This window comes from Berghia stephanieae, chromosome 8 (assembly GCF_034508935.2).
Source record: "Berghia stephanieae isolate SIO BIC M18660-M18661 chromosome 8, UCSD_Bste_1.3, whole genome shotgun sequence".
In the NCBI taxonomy this organism is placed as follows: domain Eukaryota; kingdom Metazoa; phylum Mollusca; class Gastropoda; order Nudibranchia; family Aeolidiidae; genus Berghia; species Berghia stephanieae.
The window spans coordinates 13,135,109-13,153,102 of record NC_088367.1 but is presented as its reverse complement, the minus strand read 5'-3'; the positions used below and the strand labels follow the sequence as shown (position 1 = coordinate 13,153,102).

Sequence of the window (17,994 nt, the reverse complement as noted above, 5' to 3'; positions counted from 1 at the left end):
GCTGGGGGAATGTAGAATGGGAAGGAATTGATGAATAGACTATAGACTTAGCTTACTTAGACGGTCTAGATTTAGTTTATGATTTATATTTTTTCAAACATAAAAATTAATAATTATTCACGTTAATTATACATAGACAGATAGGTCAAAATATGATACCTTACTTTTTTAAACTATTCCAAAGTTATAATGATTTTACTACTCAACCTACTGACTACTGACTATTGCTGCATTGCCATTTCAATTCAGAATGCTAAAAATCAAAATCTGTGACTGGGAATTCCCCCACTGGACAGCCTCCCGATAAGCTGACTACAGATTGAAACATGACTTTATCATGGAGAAAAGAGGATTGGTCAATGGCGGTCAAAATTAAACATACTTACTACTGCACTGTCTTCAATCTTGATTAAATTTGGCATAGGTAGACATAGATAGATGATGCCTTTTTCTTTTCTTTTCTTTTTTTTTTCTCCTCATTTGCTCTCTCAAAAATATTACAAATGTTTTAAAATTTCGTCATTTTTATCAAATTATACGTTTTTGACTTTGACATAAATTGTCTTCATTGATTTCAATCACGTAGTTAAAGTAAGTGTATATAAATCCTGATCTCTGCTTTTTAAAATGATAACAGAGCCATTCAGTCATTCAGATGATACTGTGGCTGTGAAAAATAATGACAATGATTATGTGAAATTCTGTTTTTCATATTTTAACCCAAACTAGCACTTTACTTTTCCAATGGCTAATCGGCACCTGTCTATAGGCTGGAATCAGATTACCTAGTAGTAGTAGAAAAGAGAAGCTAGAGTCGAGTCACAGTGGACATATTACTTATTTACTTTACAATTAATTATAATTTTAATTTATACAAGTCTTAACTTCCGAACGCAATTATGAGCTTGATTGGGGAAAATTCTGTAAGCTCCTCGGGGTATCATATCTTTCAATTACTATTTTCACTGTGGATCTTTTGTCAGGCGTTTATTTAGATTTAATCGATTTGTCAATATATAGTAGCATTTTAAAAGGAAGTGTCTAAGGAGATCAAGATTTTGGTTTCACTAGCCAAAATTGGCCAGTTTGTCTAGAGAGACCAAGATTTTGTAACTGAATGTCTAGAGAGACCAAGATTTTGTAAATGAAACAAGAGAGATTGTAAGAATTGTCTCGTTTTGTCTTGTTTTTTTAAAAAGAATTGGTCCCTTCAGAGTGACGCAATCTTGGTGTTTTTAGAGTTATTTTCATTGGAGCAGGGGAGAAGAAAAAAATAGGTGGGGTATTTTATTATTTGTTTCATGGAGAGAAAACAATTGCAGAATTGCATGATATCTAATTGCTTCCCTTTTATTTTTTGGCAATGTGTAAAAACCATATAATATAGTCCTTTTGATATTGGCTTTTATATAACTTGACTTTCCTCTTTGGCAACTTAAAGCATCCGGCTAGCAAATCATATGTAAAATAATGTAACTTGGCAGGGAACAGTTCTTTTCTTAAGTGCTGAACACTAAACTCTGGTCTGGGTCCACTACTCTGCACTCTGCCCCTATAGTATCGTAGTAATATAAAAATATATGAAAGATGACATTAGGCTGTTATTTGCAAATGGTTGGAAATAATTTGGTCCACCCTAGCTGTTAAGAGGGGAGGGGGGCTATTTCGAAAAATATTCTGTCAAATGACGCAATCTTTCCCAGAACCAGTTTGCTGAATTGAATGATTGTGGGAAGAGAAAAAAGTGGGAAAGTTTGTTTTTTAAATTTTTGTTTTATTTTAATAAGACGAGGACTCAAAATTTTTATTACATCTAGGAGAATGAGCATTTTATATGACTGAGAAGTCATTGTTTGGGGGACATTTCTATGATAAGATTCTGGGTGGTTAAGGATTATCGGGGCATTGGGGGGATGGGGGGAGGGTCAGGCGTCTCCTCTCTGGAAAATCAAGTAAAGAATGAATGGCCATTCTTTCTTGGCAGCATGTATAAATTTCTTTTGTGATTTATTTTTGATATTGGCTCTCTTATTTTCTTTAGCTAAATAACCCATCTAGCTAACAAAGGCAAAGGTTGTGTCACTCAACAGAGACCAATTGTTTCATAAGGTATTTTAAAGGGCACCAAATGAGCAGTCCCAGCTGTCTCCATCCATTTCAAATGCGAATGATGCTGCCTTTTTGTAATTAAAAGCTCTTTAAGGATAAGTCTTTAAGTTATGCTGCAAAGATTTTGTTAAAAGTAATAAACAAAAATAAATATAACAGCTTAAAAAAAAAGAACAAAATACTTTGTTGAAAATTTGTTATTCATATTTTGATGCTTTTCCACCCTTCCAAAAATACTAATACACTGGTCACTGAAGCACTCTGGTTTTAAACACGCCCGAAACTGATTGGTTTACTACTAATAATAAACATATTTATATAGCACCTTTCGTCAAAACCTCAAAGCGTTTTTTAAAAATTCAAATACAATTCAACCAAAGTATCAAGACAATTAAGAACATAAAAGGTCATCAATACATCATCAATATAAATGTCACATACAATACATTTAAAATTCAATTTAGAAAATATTTTCTGAAAAGATATACTACATAAATTTATCCCCTTATAAAATAAGCATGTCCACCTGAAAAGATGCACTCACTATTATAACCATGTTTTGAAAAATGGTATGTAGCTTAAATTCCTGAAATAAAAAGCAAACTGACAAAAATAGTGTGGGTAATAGTAATAGAAAATGAAATAAAATGCCATGCATCTAATTCTCTCCATTTATTTTCTTATCTTATCATTATCTAATACTTATTTCAAACATTTGACTTCGTTGTGTATAGTTTACAATGTAAGATTAGATCTGTAACATTTATACTTTTGGATGTATTTGATGGACTGAGACAAGGATGCCATTGGAATCTGAATCAATTAATGTGAATACTTCCCTCTTCCAAAGAAAAATAAAAATGAATGTGAGTTTCTGTCATTTGATTTTGTGTTACTTAAACAGCTTTTTTTTTTTTAAATCTCACTCAAAGGAGGATTCAACTTCACACCAACTGCATCGTCAACTGGAAATGCCCCTGCCACAGGTTTCTCATTTGGAGCTCCAAACACAACAGGAACGTCAGGAGCTCCAACGACAGGATTTTCATTTGGTGCTCCTGCTGCCACAACAGCAGCTGCCACAGCGCCTGGTGCTGGTGGTGGATTCTCTTTTGGAGGTATTGGCAATGCTGCTGGTAGCACTGGTGGAGGGTTGGGTGGTTTCGGATTGTTAGGCTCTGCTCCAGCATCGACAATAACAACAGCAGCTCCAGCAACTGGTGGATTGTCTGGATTCAATGTTGGTGCCACCGCAGGCAGTAAACGTGAGTAAAAACACATATTACTTGTCTTTATATAAATGGTGATGGTCCTAATAGTAGTAATAGCTCAGTTGGTAGAGCACTTGCTTCACATGCAAAAGGACAGATCGATCCCGGGTGGTGCAGTCAAGATGTTTTTCCTAACCCCTCTGTCCATCCAGCAGGGATGGCGTCATTAGTTATTTTAGATCTAGTGAAAAGTACTTTGCAATAGATATGCATCCTATCCAAAGGGTAGCAAGAAATTGCAATTGTCCATTTCACACTATAGATACTGGGATAATATCCAACTATAATTGGTGGGGCATTTTTTTTCCCACATTAGTTTTAATCAATTTTCATTCAGTTGAGCTTTGTTTCCATTCATATAACTAGCTAAACAGTCTCTCGATGTTAAGGGGGGATTTGTTACATGATGATTTTAGAGAGGAAATAATAATAGTAATAATATTTGTTTTTTATATAGTGCCTCGCCCCATATCTTAACAAGCTCAAAGCCTTTAAGAGCAATTTAACAATCACAAGCATGCCCACCATCCCAGAATTTCCGGATTTGTCCCAGAAATTTGAAAAAAATTCAACTATTATACTATCACCACATCATCATCCCTACCACCACTACAACAACTACCACTGCATCATCATCCCTACCACCATTACAATAAATACCGCCACATCATCATCCCTATCACAACTACTACAACTACTACTACCACATCATCATCTCTACCACCCCTATACTACAACTTCTACCACATCATCATTCCTACCACCACTACTACAACAACTCATCATCCCTGCCACCACTACCATAACAACTACCACCACATCATTCCTACCACCACTACTACAACTACAACAACCACCACATCATCATTCCTACCACCACTACTACAACTACAACAACCACCACATCACCATTCCTACCACCACTACCACAACCATCAGCACCGCCACACCATCACCCAACCACCACTACTACAACCACCCTCACCACCAGATCATCATCCATCAACAAACCATGTAATTTGGAAATTGTAAGCTATTCTCTCTCACACTGCTTGGAGAAAAATGTCCTCCTTTTTTTTGTGGTCAGTCATTCTCACCAGTGTTGGTGTTATTTTGATGAGTTATCCAAGTACTATTAGTATTCTCATCTCATGTAGTTCCATATCTGAAGCAGACGTCGGAGGTCATCTTCCGCCAAGCTGATCTATCTCTTGCCAATTCTATTAAAGCAGCGCCACCTTTCTCAGCTTCACCTGTCCAAGTTCTTATCCCTTTCAAATACGTTATTCTTTGTCTTCCTCTTATTCTTTTTCCATTCATCTTTCCAGTCAAGGCGAGTATTTCCAAACCAGGGTGGCGGATAATGTGTCCTAAAAATTCCATTTGGCGTTTGATGATTTTTGTTATCAGTGATCTTTTTCTGTTTGCCATTTCTAAAATTTCTTCATTTCTTTTCCTTTCCATCCATGACACCCTCATCATTCTTCTGTAAAACCACATTTCCACTGCCTCCAGTCTTTTAACCATGGTCTTGTTTATGGTCCAGCTCTCACAACCATATAGCAGCACAGACAGTACATAGCAATCCAGGACTTTGATTTTTGTTTTCATGCTAATATTCCTGTTTTTCATAATTGTATGCAGCTGGTTGAATGCATTCTTCGCCATACCTATTCTTTTCTTTATTTCACAATCTGATTTTCCATTGGATGTTACATTGAAGCCTAAATATTTGAAACATTCAACTTGTTGTATTGTTTGTCCTCTGCTTGTTATTACACAGGCTGGTGGGTTATTATTTTTAGATACCGTCATACATTCTGTTTTAGATATATTCAGTTCCAGTCCCATATTTTCACTACTCCTGACTACAACATCCAGTAATTCTTGTAGTTCATGTTCAGATTCTGCCAGTAGAACCGTATCATCTGCATACCTCAGATTTGTTACATTTTTTCCTCCAATACACACCCCCTTCTTATGTTCGATATCTCTTAATATCATTTCACTATAGAGGTTGAATAAATCTGGAGACAAAACACACCCCTGCCTAACTCCTCTTCTAATAGGTGTAAAACTGCTTAGTTCGTTGTCAACACGCATTGCTGCTTCTTGTTCCCAGTACAAATTCCGTAATATTCTTAAATCTTTACCATCAATGTCCAAGGATGATAGAATTTTGAATAGTTTTTCGTGTTGTACTTTATCAAAGGCTTTTGAATAGTCGATGAAACACATATACAGATCTTTATTTACTTCAATACATCTTTCCATCAGCATTGATAATGTGAATATTCCATTTCTGGTACCCTTGTCCTCAACAAAACCAAATTGCATCTCCCCAATTTCAGGTCGTATTTTATTTCTTATTCTTAGTAAAATTATCTTCAAAAGAATTTTTGTGAGGTGGCTCATTAGGCTAATAGTTCTGTGTTGTTTCACAATCAACTGCCCCTGGCTTTTTTGGTAGTGCTATAAAAATGGATCGTTTCATATCAGTTGGCATTTTTCCTGTGTCATACACTTGATTTAGAAGGTTTGTGATGAATTCAATCCCCCATTCACCCAGGCCAGTCAAGGCTTCAATTGTTATGGCATCAGGTCCTGCAGCTTTTCCATTTTTCATGCTTTTCATGACGTTCCTAACTTCATCTTTCATTATAGAAGGCCCTTCCAGTTCTTTTATCATAGGCATTTCTCCTCGATTATCAAAAAAAGTTCTTCAATATATTCTGACCATCTGTTTAGAATGCAGTCTTTGTCCATGATGGTGTTTCCACGCTTGTCTTTGATGCATCCACTTTTAGCACCTGATTTAGTTTTGTTTGTCACTTCTTTGATTTTCTGATGGAAGAATTTGCCATTTTTTTCTTTGCAGGACATTATATAGTGACATTGTTCATTTATCCAGTCTTCTTTAGCTTCGTTGCATTTTCTTTTTATCTGCCTGTTCAGAGTCTTGTATTTTTCTTCCTGATTTTTGGCCTTTCTTCTCTCATTCATTAGTTCTAATATCTCTGGAGTAATCCATTTCTTCTTCTGCAACTTAAGTGTGGTTGGAACATTTTCTTCTAATGATGCAGCAACACTGTCTTTAAACTGCTCATATTTCTCTTCTATATCTGTTAGTTCTCCAAGCACTTCAAACTTGTTTCTTACTGATAGTTCAAATTTTTCTTGTATCTTCTGTTCCTCCCGGAGAATGTCTAGTTGGTATTTAGGTTTAGCCTTTGCTCTTTTGCAGATTTTCAATTTAACTCGTATGGGGCATAGCACAGGTATATGATCGCTGTTACAGTCAGCCCCCGGCATAGCACAGGTATATGATGGCTGTTACAGTCAGCCCCCGGCATAGATTTGGCATACAAAACTGAGTTTCGGAAACGTTTGCTGATGAGTATGTAATCTATTTGGTTTATCACTCCATCTCCAGGACTTTTCCATGTCCACTTCCTTCTATTGTGGTTTGTTGACCAAGTATTTGTGATTGTCAGATCATGTTGACGGCACCATTGAATAAGACGATCACCTCTGTCATTTTTGTCTCCCAGACCATGTGGGCCCACAATATCTTCTATTCTTTCTCGGCCCACCTTGGCATTAAAATCGCCCATGATGAGTTTTATGTCTGAAGACTTAAACTGATGCATTGCTTTATCTATTTGTTGATAGAAATTTTCCACTTCTTCATCATCGTGACTGGTGGTTGGGGCGTATATTTGTAAAATATCAAAATCAAAAGGTTTTGCTTGTAGTTTGATTGCCATTACTCTGTCTGATATGGGCCAGAATCCTTTGACTGCTCGCGCCGTTTTATTATCTAGTATAATTCCAACTCCCCTTTGGTGTTCTCCTCCTCCTGAGTATATAATTTTACAGTCATCATAATTAAGTTCTCCTGCTCCTTTCCATCTAACTTCTGATAATCCTAAAACATTGATATTCAATCTCTTCATTTCCATAACTACATTTGCTAATTTTCCTTTCTGGTACAGACTTCTTACATTCCATGTTGCTGTTCGTAATGTTTGGTGGTGCACAGTAGCTGGATGACGGTCGAGAGTCACCTGTTCACCTGCATGACTATCTCTACCGGACGAGGCTGTAATACTATTAGTATTATATTATTAAAACAGTGAATGAAGATACCCTTTTTGTTGCAAGCAGATTAGTAACTACACCATATCTACTACTAATAACCTCTAGCACCATTGTAACCATTTATGCTCTTGATATCAGATGCCTGACTGTCTTTTAAGACATTACTATTGTGCATCGTATTGTTACTGAAATTTGAGGTTTTATCTGTAAAATGGCCCTTAAACTTGAAATTGAGGATAGTCATGCCTGCAATCAATCGTGCAGTCAGTCAAACATACAGCATAAAACAAAGCAATGTAATTAATTATACAGTGTTACTTATTAAAAGGAAACATTTTAAGATGTTATTTAAAGACTTCTATATAATAATAATAATACTCTTATAGTTATAGAGCGCACGGTATCCTCAACAATGACGCTCTTGGCATTTATCATCACTGCCTCTGATATGTCCTGGAATGGAGTCCCAGATATGGGATGCTAAATATTCAAGCGTATGCTCGTCGATTTTGCGAGTCATTTTGGCTTCAGATTTTGATCTCAGGTTTCTGGCTGGGACGTAAAATGTAAGCATTTCATTAATGTATCCAGGACAATCAGGATGCAATGATTTAAAAACAATAGTACAGATCTTGTAGTCTATACTTTTCTCTACAGGGAGCCCGTGGAGTTCTCTTAGCAAACTCGATGCAGATTGATTTTTCCTCTTTCCATAAACAATCCCGGCAGCATCATTCTGGGCTACCTTAAGGGATTTTATCTTGTCTTTATTTATGGAAGAGAGTAGCCAATTACAATTTTCTAGCTTTGACAGAATGAGTCAATTGATTAACAAGGTTGAGATTTCCCTTGTAATGAGATGTCTAACACTACGTATAATTGTCACCCGATGAGATGAATTATATTATAAAATTTTACATCTAAAAGGAGGGATGAACTGTAGTTAAAATATAAACAAAGACAGGACAGGATCAATCTCAAATGCATTTCTGCAATAAAATGTTGTTTTTTTGTTTTTATTCATTAATAGCAACCACTATGGCAACAGGAGGTGCTCCAGCTGCTGGATTCAATCTTGGCACTTCGACAACAACAGCAGCAGCAGCTCCTGCAGCAGGTACAGGATTCAATTTTGGTGGAGGGACAGGCTCCTCAGGGTTTACTGGACTTGGTGGTAATGTCAGCGCCAATGCCAAAACGACAACATTACCTGGTGTTACCCCTGCTGCTAGCACTGCCCCTGGAGGGATCAATTTTGGAAGCACCGCTGCAAAATGTAAATAATTACCTTTTTTTTTTTCTTTCAAAATTATCTCTAGCAGACTGGAAATTGGTATTATGACAATGCATAATTTATAATGGAGTTTGTAATGGAAGTCTCTGTCGCTCTCCCTTTTTTTTTTTTTTTGTTAAATTCTCTTCCCTTTTTTGTTGTTGTTTTAAGTAATTTCTACTTTACAGGTTAGGGGATTCCTTTAGCTCAGGAGAGGATTCACTCACAATCAAAGGGACCAGTGGTGGAAGTTAATAGTGTCACATCTGAAGGGTCTTCTTGTTCTTTAACGCAGGTCCGTGTTGGATGTGACCTCAAACTCCTTTCTGGATTTTGACTGTGCCATGTGTTACGTGTGGTATCTTTGACAATGCATTTACCGCATGCTTAGTCATCGGCCTTACCCCCAATCTAAGAATAGCACTGAGTCAACTTAGTTGACAATGAACTAATGTGTGTGTTAAGTCGCATATTAAAGTTATCTGTATTTTTACCATCATCTCCATTCATTTATTTATTTGTTGTTCACTATTATATGGTAAACAGAAAGAACCCGATACATAACGTAACACCATGTATCCTTTATATGTGGTTGTTCTTCCCATCCAAAATGTTATGTCTTGAAACCACCTTCTACTTAGCCTCCCTCTGCTCCTCTTGTCCAAGCAGGTATCTTCCATGCAGATCTCTTAGGGTTTCTATCATCGTGTGGTCAAAGGTCAAAAGATTAGATGGAGAAAAAAAATTGATATAGAGTATACTAGACACAGGTCGGTTTCAGTCAATACAAAGTCCTAATATTTCTCTAATACTGTTGATAAAAAATACGGAGAGGCCAATAGTAATATGCACATGTTTTTTCATCCACTTCTCAAAAGATTTTGGCCGTGCCATCTGAAGAAGAGCAATAATTATTATTGTCGGATTTACACCATTGAAGTACAGAGAAACCCTGGCTCCATGGGCCCGATGACTTTGAAGGACTTTTTAAAAATGTTTACTTGTGCGTTGATGTTTGCTAAATCGGTAGAAATGCGCTATGTAAATCATGTTTTTTTTGGTTTTTTTTTGTTTTTTAAAAATTCATTTTGTTTTATGCAGCCACTGCAGCAGCGGCACCATTGTTGGGTGGATTATTGAACAGTACGCAGCCCTCGACCCTGTCCATTGCCAGCACCACCGCAGCCCCTGCTGGGTTCTCACTGGGTGGCACATCCACGGGCGGCACTGCTGCTCCAACTGGTAAGAATGATGTGTTTCCTGTTTGTGGATTAGGGGTAAATTAGGGAGATTTCAAAGTGAAAAAAAACAACTTTTGCTTGACAATACAGAAAAGAGAAAAAAGGAATAGAACAAGTCACATATGTCACTCATCCTCTCAAATAAGTACCGAGTTGGTGTGGAACACAAACCCAACCAAAAATTTGAATTTAGTGTTAAGTTAATCAACAATTTGAGATTATAGTTTGTTTTTTTGGGGTTTTTTTTGTTTTGTTTTTTTTTTTTTTTGGTTTTTAGTTTTTACCTTTTAAAATTATGAACTAATCCTCCTTCTCATTAAAAAAATGAAAACTTTGCCAAGTCTTATATTTTAAACAATAAATTCAAATAGTCGCGTCTCACCAATCCGAACACCTCCGTTCCCAGCATTTTGTCCCGATTACAGAGACATCAGGTTTGTGGAATCAGTCTCTAGTGTACCAAAAAGAAGGAAATACCCATAATGTGTCTAGTGGTTTGACATTCGCTTTCAGATAGGAAGGTCCTGTGTTCAAGCCTTGCTCAGCGCATAATTAAGTCCTTTGAAAAGGCTCGTTACTCACATTCTCTCACCATACTCGGGTGTAAAATGAGTACCTGGCCATTAACAGCATTGTCTCTGTCCAAAAATAAATTATAATATCGCCTAACAGACATAATGTCTCGTCGTGTTAAGTGTTGCTGTTGGCCAGGGACTCCTTGTGAAGCGCTTTGAGCACATTTAGTGGATATTGCGCTATATAGATCTTTTTTTTTATGCAGTATATTCTTCATGAATGAGAGGTCAGTCCTTTTATGTCTCTTCCTTTATTTATTTATTTATTTATTTATGTGTTTATTTATTTATTTTGTCTTGTTGTTTTCCTTCCAGGCTTTTCATTTGGACCACCATCAGTCAGCCAGCCACCATCCACAGCCGCAACAACGGCGGCTACCAGTTTGGGTGGGGGTTTAGGCTTGAGTGGATTTGCAGCAACTACATCAACAACTACCAGCGTGGCTGGCACGACGACAACAGCTCCTGGTGCAGGCCTTTCCTTGCCAGGGTAGGGAGAATATAAATGACAAATTATAGTGGAGAGCCAACTTATATTGAGGACACTTGTAACAAACAGTGTCTAGATTGTATTATGTGTTTTGGTTGCGTTTTTTTCTTTCTTATTATTTCATTAAAATTAAAACACATACAGTGAACAAGTTATAATGTAATTTAATTCATGGCTATGCCCACTATGTTGGGTTTTTTTTTTTGGTTTGTTTTGTTTTAAGTTAGGGGAGAGGGGAGAAATGGATAAAGAAAAGAAAATTCATCCATTTAAATTTCATCTAATTGACTGTAAGAAAATAAAACCTTACTTTACACTAATGAAATATTACGAATCCTTTGAACCATCTGAAAAGCATTATGTATTTGGGTGTTCAAATCTGTGTTCAGTTTGATTTTTCAGTTCTTGTATTTTTTTTTCTTCCCACTCAGTTTCATTCGCTCAATTGTGATTGTGTAGTTGGGTCTTATTTTGATCAATCAAAAGTATTTCTGAACAGACCATTATCCTAACTAAAGAGTACCAATTAATTGTCACTGTCGATTTCACTCTACAGGGTTAATCTCTCCCTCTCTCTCTCTCTCTCTCTCTCTCTCTCTCTCTCTCTCTCTCTCTCTCTCTCTCTCTCTCTCTCTCTCTCTCTCTCTCTCTCTCTCTCTCTCTCTCTATCTATCTCTTTCTCAGCCCCCCCCCCCACTACCCCATGGGTTTCATGGCCGTATAGACAACCATTCTCTTTTTAAAGCTTGGAACAGAGGGGAAAAAAAACATATTAAATATTTTGTCTATTTCTTTCAGGGACTGATTACAAAGGCTGACCTGCCACTTGAATTTCTTTTATAAAATATTATAGGACTTTCAAGATTTTCTTCTACAAAGAGGACCTACCAAAATGTCTCTGTCGTCGATCTGGAATTTAGAAATGTATTTATGTCTTTATTAGGTTTTTTTTTGTTTTTTTTGGCTGAAGAAGGGTTTTGAGCCCGAAACGTTCCATGTTTGGTATTTTCTTCTTTGTTTTGGAGCTGTTATATTCATTTTTGTTTATAAATGTTTGTTTGACGTCGTTTTGATTATTTCCTTTTTCTTGCAGTGGACAGAAGCAAATGACATTTCGTCAGCTGGAGGACACCATAAATAAATGGACAACAGAACTGGAAGAGCAAGAGAAATGTTTTCTGGACCAGGCTACTCAAGTCAATGCTTGGGATAGGATTGTCATGGAGAATGGAGAGAAGGTGGGTGGGATCAGTAAAAGAAGGATGCAGTCATTTTAGCATTGGTTTTATTGATATTAAAAGCTTTTTACTGGGTGGGGTTCCTGACCTCCCATAGTGGGCAGGGGGGTACATAGTGTGTCTTCCATCCCCTTATAACAGTTTTTCAACATGCTTTCTGTCTTTGTCTTGGAATGAGATTACTTTTTTTTTTTTTCAAGGCCCTGGCCGGAGTCCTGGCTGGGAGGGAAAGTCAAATGCATAGTTATTGTTTTGGGAGATGATATTTTTTTTCCTTGTAAATCATCTCTCTGTTATGATTATATTTATTTTCAATGTATAATGTAAGCATTTTGAGTGTATTCCTCCTTGTTGGATTTTGTACCTTTGTCTGGATGAGACTTATAGGTGATCTCAAACTAAGTACATTGGTGGTATGCTCTTGGAATCTACATCTGATCCGTATTTGTTCCCAGTTCCCCTTTGTCTTACTTTTTTCTTGGATGCTTTAATTGTATTTCTAGAACTTTTTACTATCCCATTTTCATCCTTTTTACTGGCGCTGATATAACCTAAATGTGTTGCAAGCGCCGTAAAACCCTTAAAAACAAAAACAAACAAAAGCTTTTTATCAAGTCGCCCACTTATGCAGTTTAACTGGTGTATGCCTAATGTTGTGGTCGCCAAAAATGGTCAAATTCTGATTATTATATTTTCTTCAACTTCGCATTTTTAAATCAAAAGTTTAGGAGAGAATGAAAAGTGAAAATAATATTTTTGTAAGATATGAATGTATGTTCAACTTTAACTACACAACACATAGGCGAGATAGAAGATGTGGTGACTCAAACTGAGTCCAAATTTCAGTAAAAATGCATTTTATTTATCTCAATTATGGGCAATTCCCTCGCCCCCTTTTTTTTTTCATCAGCCTGTAAATGATAAACCCAGACAACAAAATTCTTGAAATTGTTTCAGATTATTCAACTTAACAAAGACCTGGAGCGGGTCAAACTCGACCAGCAGAAGCTTGACCATGAACTGGACTTTGTCCACAGTCAGCAAAGGGAGCTAGAAGAACTCCTCACTCCACTGGAGTCAGCTCTTGATGAATTGCCTCCAATAAGCCACACACAGCACGCACAACTTGAGAGGGAACATACGTAAGTTCCATCTTGCAAGCAAACTTGTCTCTGACAATCCTAGTTGATCTAAGATCCTTCTGTTCAATAGTCACATGTTTTTGTTTTTTTTGGGGGGGGGGGGGGGGGTTGGGTTGTTTTGTTTATTTTTTTTTTTGGGGGGGGGGGGGCTATAGAATTTTTATCCATGGTTCCTGCTCCATTTTAGGAAGCTCATTTGAGATTTTATTGTTGAATTTTGTTGTACAGATTTAATCGGAATATCCTGATTATTTCAAACTATACACATTTTATATTGACACGTGTACAAGTAATTTAACAGAATACTTAAATGCTTTAAATAAATAGGTCAAGTATGCCCAAAATGCATTTGGTTTGCATTGGATTTTTTTTTTTTTTAGCTCATTCTTGAGAAATAAATCCATAGAGTCTCATTATTTCCTTTTTTATTTTTTTATTTACTTTTTTTAAGAATATAATTAAGGTTAGAGTTAGGGTTAGGGTTATTAGATGGTTCTAGATTGTTTTCTTAATTTTTAATTTAAGACTGTTTCCTTAAATTAAAATCAGAGTTGGTAACTCTGGTGGTTTAAAAATTGATTGCTACTGCTATTTTAGCATCGATGTCATCTGATAAGGGCACAATCTCTGTTCAGCCACATCCAGAAGTTGACTGATTCTCCATCTGTTGTAAGTTAATTTGAGATGCATCGTAAATACTTAAGTCAGTGCAACTTGCGTTGTCTTTTGTATAAATCTCTCAATGCCGTGTTTGTCTTATTGGTATGATAACTGGTTGGTGTCTTCTGACCTTCCATGGTGGGCAAAGAGGTCACCTTTGCCTTTCTGTGACTACTATCCCCATGTTGCTCTTAAGTTAAATAATTGGACTGTTTATGTGTATGGAAATGACTCTTGCATGACCCAGGATTGTCCCTTTTTGTTTAGCAAATTAAAGCAAGGAATAGAAAAAGCTCTAAATCTATATTATTTCATAGATTAGTCAAAATATACTGTTGTTTGGGTCATGGCTGTATTGTGAGTAAGAGTGTTTGTTTTAGCTCTTTGAAAAGTTGGCCGCTATGGAATAGTGTTGCAAAACGCCTAAAAGCATTGAAAAGCAAAAACATAAGCATGATAAGCCTCCTTGGTTATCCAGATCTTGTCATCATTGCATTTCATTCCTTTGAACTTTTATTTTCCTCTATGCAGATACACCCTTGCTGAGAGCTTGGATTCCCAGCTGAAACGGATGAGCCAGGACTTGAAAGAAATAGTGGAAAGGCTCAACTCAACCAATATCAAACCTGATGACAATGATCCTGTGAGCATTTTTATCTTGATGTGTGTTTTATCTATCTTCTTCTTTGAAGTCTCATGTTTCTGGGTGGGGTTTCTGACCTCCCATAGTGGCACTTACTGTGTCTTCTATCCCCCTATATCTGTTTTCCAACTTTCTTTCTGTCTTTGTCCTGGCCCTGGTCCATGCCTTGATTATTTTTTTTCTTTCTGATTTTGTGCTGTTTACTCACGTAATATGACTAATTGATGGATGTTAAGTGTTGTTTATAGCTTATTTCTATTGGACTTCAATAAAAAGACTTGCAGTTCTTAATGTTTTATTATTTTAATGGGCCTGATTAGATTAAAAGTTTTTGGGCTTTTGGCCACGAGGAAAATAAAAGGTTTTTTTGCTTATGGCTTCGGGGGGGGGGGGGTCTGATTTTTATTTAAATCTTATCCTGTTTTACAGGAAGATAGATGTTTTAAAATGTTTAGATGTTTATTATTTGATCCTTTCCTGATTTTCTTCCAGCTTCAACAGATTACCAAGATCCTCAATGCTCATGTTGTTTCTCTGATGTGGGTGGATCGCAATTCATGTAAGACCTGACAAATTTATGATAATAATAATAATAATACCATTTCTAAAGCGCATAACCGTGATGATGTCGTGCTCTATGCACTTTACATTGGTATGCACTTTACATTTGCAATGATATATTATAACATAAAATCAAACATTTGTAATGATAATCTAATAACACACATACTATCAATTGACACATTCAAATAAACTAAGATAATACAATACAATACAAGGCACAATTCAAGATATTTGTTATAAAATAAGGGATGTTTCAATCTAGATTTTAAAATGGTGATGTTTGGTGCATGTCTTGCAGTTTTGGGGAGAGAATTCCAAACTTTAGGCCCTGATTTATATAATGATCTTTCTCTACACGTTTTAAATCGTTGTTTATTGGTACAGAGTTTAGAATTTAGAAGTATCCATTTGTGAAATTATATAATGAGTGAGATTCACTTTGATTGAAGGAGACACAATAATGTTCATACAGCACTGTCAAAATTGACAGGGGATTAAATGCTTCAAGTACACAACAGTAAGGAAATATAAAATTCCTTCATTAAGGAGAGAAACTTATAATTCTTATCGTGTCGTTTAATAGCTAATAGGCTTTAGAAGTCTTTAAATGCTCTTTCTTTGTATCTTAAATACATTGATAATATTTTTCAAATTTTTAAAAACAACATTCACTTGTAAATTCGACAAATTTTGGTCCATATCGCTGTTTCAAATTATGAAATATCAAACACGCAATCAAGATCAAGAATCGTTGTACAGTTTTCCCATATCAATACTCATTTGGCATGTCAACTTTCATTAATATGCAAAATGCAAATAATATCCAATGTCATGATACAGTATTACCAAATGCCTTAGTCATAAACATGAGTGTATAGCAGAGTGTCATTGTTTTGTTTTTAAAAATAGTATTATGAATTTAATCTTCAAAATGGAATGAAATTATCTTTGATGATTTGACTAATGAAATGGATTGCATGATAAACGACTTACAAAGCAATTGTTTCAAATACAAAGAAAATGAACAGAATAATGAGATAAATACTCCCTTCTATTGATTTTTTATGAGTTGTCAGATGGTTTTATTTTTGGTAACAAAAAACCCTTTCGCAGTTATTGATGAATTCCATGTCAATAAGGAAACATGACCAACTTTCATTTCTTGCACTGACTTCATAATAAATCAAAGCTAACATTGTTGCCTATTATTGTTTGGAAGTTTTCATAGTAAAAGTTAATTTTAATTATCTGACATGTTAAATGTACAAATCACTTCTGACTAGGATCTTCCAAACCATGCTATGTTTGCAGACTTGTCAGCTTGAAATGTTAAAAATTTGCAGACGTCACAAAACCCAACTTTGGAATTACCATTTTTGCCCTCTGTGAGCTTCATGTAACTGATAAAGGTCATGGAAATATGTGTATTTTGGCATCATATTTTCCTTTCATTTAATTAGAGAGGCTAATATGTGTCGGTAACTGGAGAAGAAAATTTGTACTCCTCCTCTTATTAAGCTTATTCTTATTGAGTTTTTACCATAGCGCAATATCCACTAAACATGCTCAAAGCGCTTTTCTCCTCCTCTGCCTCCATCTTCTTTTTTTTTTTTGGACACGATATGAATTCAATCTGATTTCCAAATTTATTTATTTATTTGCAGCCAATCTTCAACGCCGAGCAGAAGAGATTGCCAAAATGATGGATTTAGAGAAAAAAGAACAAGAAAGAAATTTCAGAATGGCTTATAGTTGATGCAATTGTTTGACAAAGCATTTCGTATAATTCATGCATACGTCATTTTTGAATTGTTTTGTTTATTTTTTAAAAATCTACAATGTATAAAATACATCAATTACAATGTTGTGTTCATGCCAAGATTAAAGATGAATCAGTCTTTATATTGATTGCTTCTGTTTTGTTACTTATTTTTTATACACATTCACCATTTCCCTATGTGCACATATAGCAGGTCTGGTTACTAGAGCTGTGACTATTGTCCACTCAGAACCGGTTATCCGCGGATAAAACCTGGATGACTGCTTAACGGATAAAACAGACCCGTTCAACAGAAAATCATTTTTATTCATGCAACGAATAATCATCATGAATGAATCATTGAATCACTGATCCACTGATCACTCAGCTGAGTTGGGTTGTTTTGCGTCGTCGTGTGTCGTGTGATGACGTAGACCTAGACGGTGTTGGCGACACTGATGATGTTGTGGCGGTGTAATCAGAGGGTTATTGCGTTGCTTACAGTTGCCAATTGTAGTATTTTGAAAAATAAAAATTAGATTTAAAAATTTAATGACCATTTATTATACGATCTCATTTCCATAGGTGTGTATTACTTTGAAAAATTTCAAGTTGGCTTCCCCCAACTCTCACTAATGTTATTATTATTATCCTATCCCGATGAGCAGTCTATGCTTCCAACTGTTACTATATTACTATTACTAGATTGTTTGAGGATTATCCATTTATCCATGGATAATTTTGATGATTATTCATTAATTTGATGGTCAGCAAATGTACGGATAAGATCCAAGTGAACTGATTAAGGAAAGTATTATTATGAATTGTTTTAACATTGTTGCAATGGATAATATTTATTGTTGGTTTAAGAGTGTTACCATTATAACAATTTAGGTTATTAAAAAAAAAAATTCTCGATTAATAAATA

General features: G+C 35.8%; 1 protein-coding gene across 1 annotated transcript in view; it reads left to right on the top strand.

Annotated features, from left to right (window-relative positions):
- Window positions 1-17,209, top strand: part of LOC144978189 (uncharacterized) — a 17,457-nt gene extending 248 nt beyond the window's left edge. Inside the window, exons 2-10 of the mRNA XM_078923929.1 lie at window positions 3,042-3,374; window positions 8,512-8,757; window positions 9,856-9,996; window positions 10,886-11,060; window positions 12,154-12,298; window positions 13,256-13,440; window positions 14,632-14,743; window positions 15,236-15,302; window positions 16,972-17,209. Of these exons, the coding sequence (XP_078780055.1) occupies window positions 3,042-3,374; window positions 8,512-8,757; window positions 9,856-9,996; window positions 10,886-11,060; window positions 12,154-12,298; window positions 13,256-13,440; window positions 14,632-14,743; window positions 15,236-15,302; window positions 16,972-17,063 (1,496 nt within the window). The 3' untranslated portion in view covers window positions 17,064-17,209. The remainder of the gene's footprint in view (window positions 1-3,041; window positions 3,375-8,511; window positions 8,758-9,855; window positions 9,997-10,885; window positions 11,061-12,153; window positions 12,299-13,255; window positions 13,441-14,631; window positions 14,744-15,235; window positions 15,303-16,971) is intronic.
- The last annotated feature ends 785 nt before the right edge of the window (window positions 17,210-17,994 follow it).